The sequence below is a fragment of the Electrona antarctica genome (genome assembly GCF_951216825.1).
Source record: "Electrona antarctica genome assembly, chromosome: 20".
Lineage (NCBI taxonomy): Eukaryota > Metazoa > Chordata > Actinopteri > Myctophiformes > Myctophidae > Electrona > Electrona antarctica.
The window spans coordinates 42,674,229-42,675,404 of NC_136801.1; the positions used below are offsets into that span (position 1 = coordinate 42,674,229).

The 1,176-nt window shown below is 48.1% G+C and overlaps 1 protein-coding gene across 1 annotated transcript; it reads right to left on the reverse strand.

The window, feature by feature from the left end:
* Positions 1-386: 386 nt before the first annotated feature.
* On the reverse strand, positions 387-950 carry LOC306913341 (aly/REF export factor 2-like; the record flags this gene model as incomplete). Its single annotated transcript, XM_079489933.1, has 1 exon — positions 387-950. The coding sequence occupies one exon, from the start codon at positions 948-950 to the stop codon at positions 387-389; it is 564 nt and encodes a 187-aa protein (XP_079346059.1).
* Between the last annotated feature and the right edge of the window lie 226 nt (positions 951-1,176).

The window sequence follows — 1,176 nt, forward strand, 5'->3', positions numbered from 1 at the left end:
AAAGCCTACGGATATGGCAATGAATACAATGCACTAATGTTTCTACATAACTGGCTAAAAGCGTCATTGTAGCGGGTTATTGTCGATATGTTAAATATATAGCCTCTGAATATACACAATGCAACAGGTTGGCTGTTCAATGCAGCACTATGATGTAATACATGTAAAGAGATTGTATTAGACCTAACCACTGTCAGTCCATGAATCATATAGCTCATATGCAACTTTAAGCACATGTTGCCTACTTGAATGGAATAAACTCTTTAAAGTGAATGTAGGTGGCTCTTAAAAGAGCCTTTGGGTTGTTGGTGACGGTGACGGCGTCTCCTTGTAGATCAGACCGGATATACGCTTCACACCGCCATGGCGAGCCAGACGGCGGATAGCTAGATGCAAGATGCATTGTATGCATCTAGCTGGGCATCAAGCTCCTCTGCAGAAAGCGGCTTTTTGTTGGCACCACGTCCGCCTCTCCCCCGGCCTCCACGTCCCCTCTGCATGGGAGGCCATCGCTTGTTATCAATCTGTGAGGTGACGAGCTGTATGTTCATGGGGCGCCCATCAAGTGTCACGCCGTTGTACCGTTCCATGGCCTTCAGGGCATCTGCCCTTCTTTCAAAGTGGACATCTGCATTCCCCAAACACATTCCAGAGTGGTCATAACAACGGACAGCAACCTTCTCCAGTGTACCAAACGCTGCAAAAAGTTCCTGGATATCTGCATCAGAGACACTAAAGTCCAGGTTTGAGACTTTAAGGAGCTTCCCTCCAGTTTCCACGCCAGCTCCTCCACCACCAGCATTGTCGAACATGTCATGCTGCCGCTTATCCGGAAGCGGTTTATGCCAGCTGTACGGCGTAGGTCTGCCTCGACCTCCGCGGCCTCCTCCTCTCTGCGACCTGTTCTGTTTGATAATGTCGTCTAAGGACATATCCATTTTATCGGCCATTATATGCCCGAGCCTAATAACGCTAATCTTAGACTGAAATAGAAAATGGTAGCACAACCTATAGACACTAGCTTGGTCTCTACCTCGCTTCAGTTGAAGATACTAAAGTGAATGAATGATGAGCTCAGATCCTCCTCTTTTTAAGTGTGCTCTGAGGACCTAAATGAGGACAGGCAGACTGCTCTGCAGTGTACTGGGCGGTGCCAAACCTGATACCCCCGCCCCC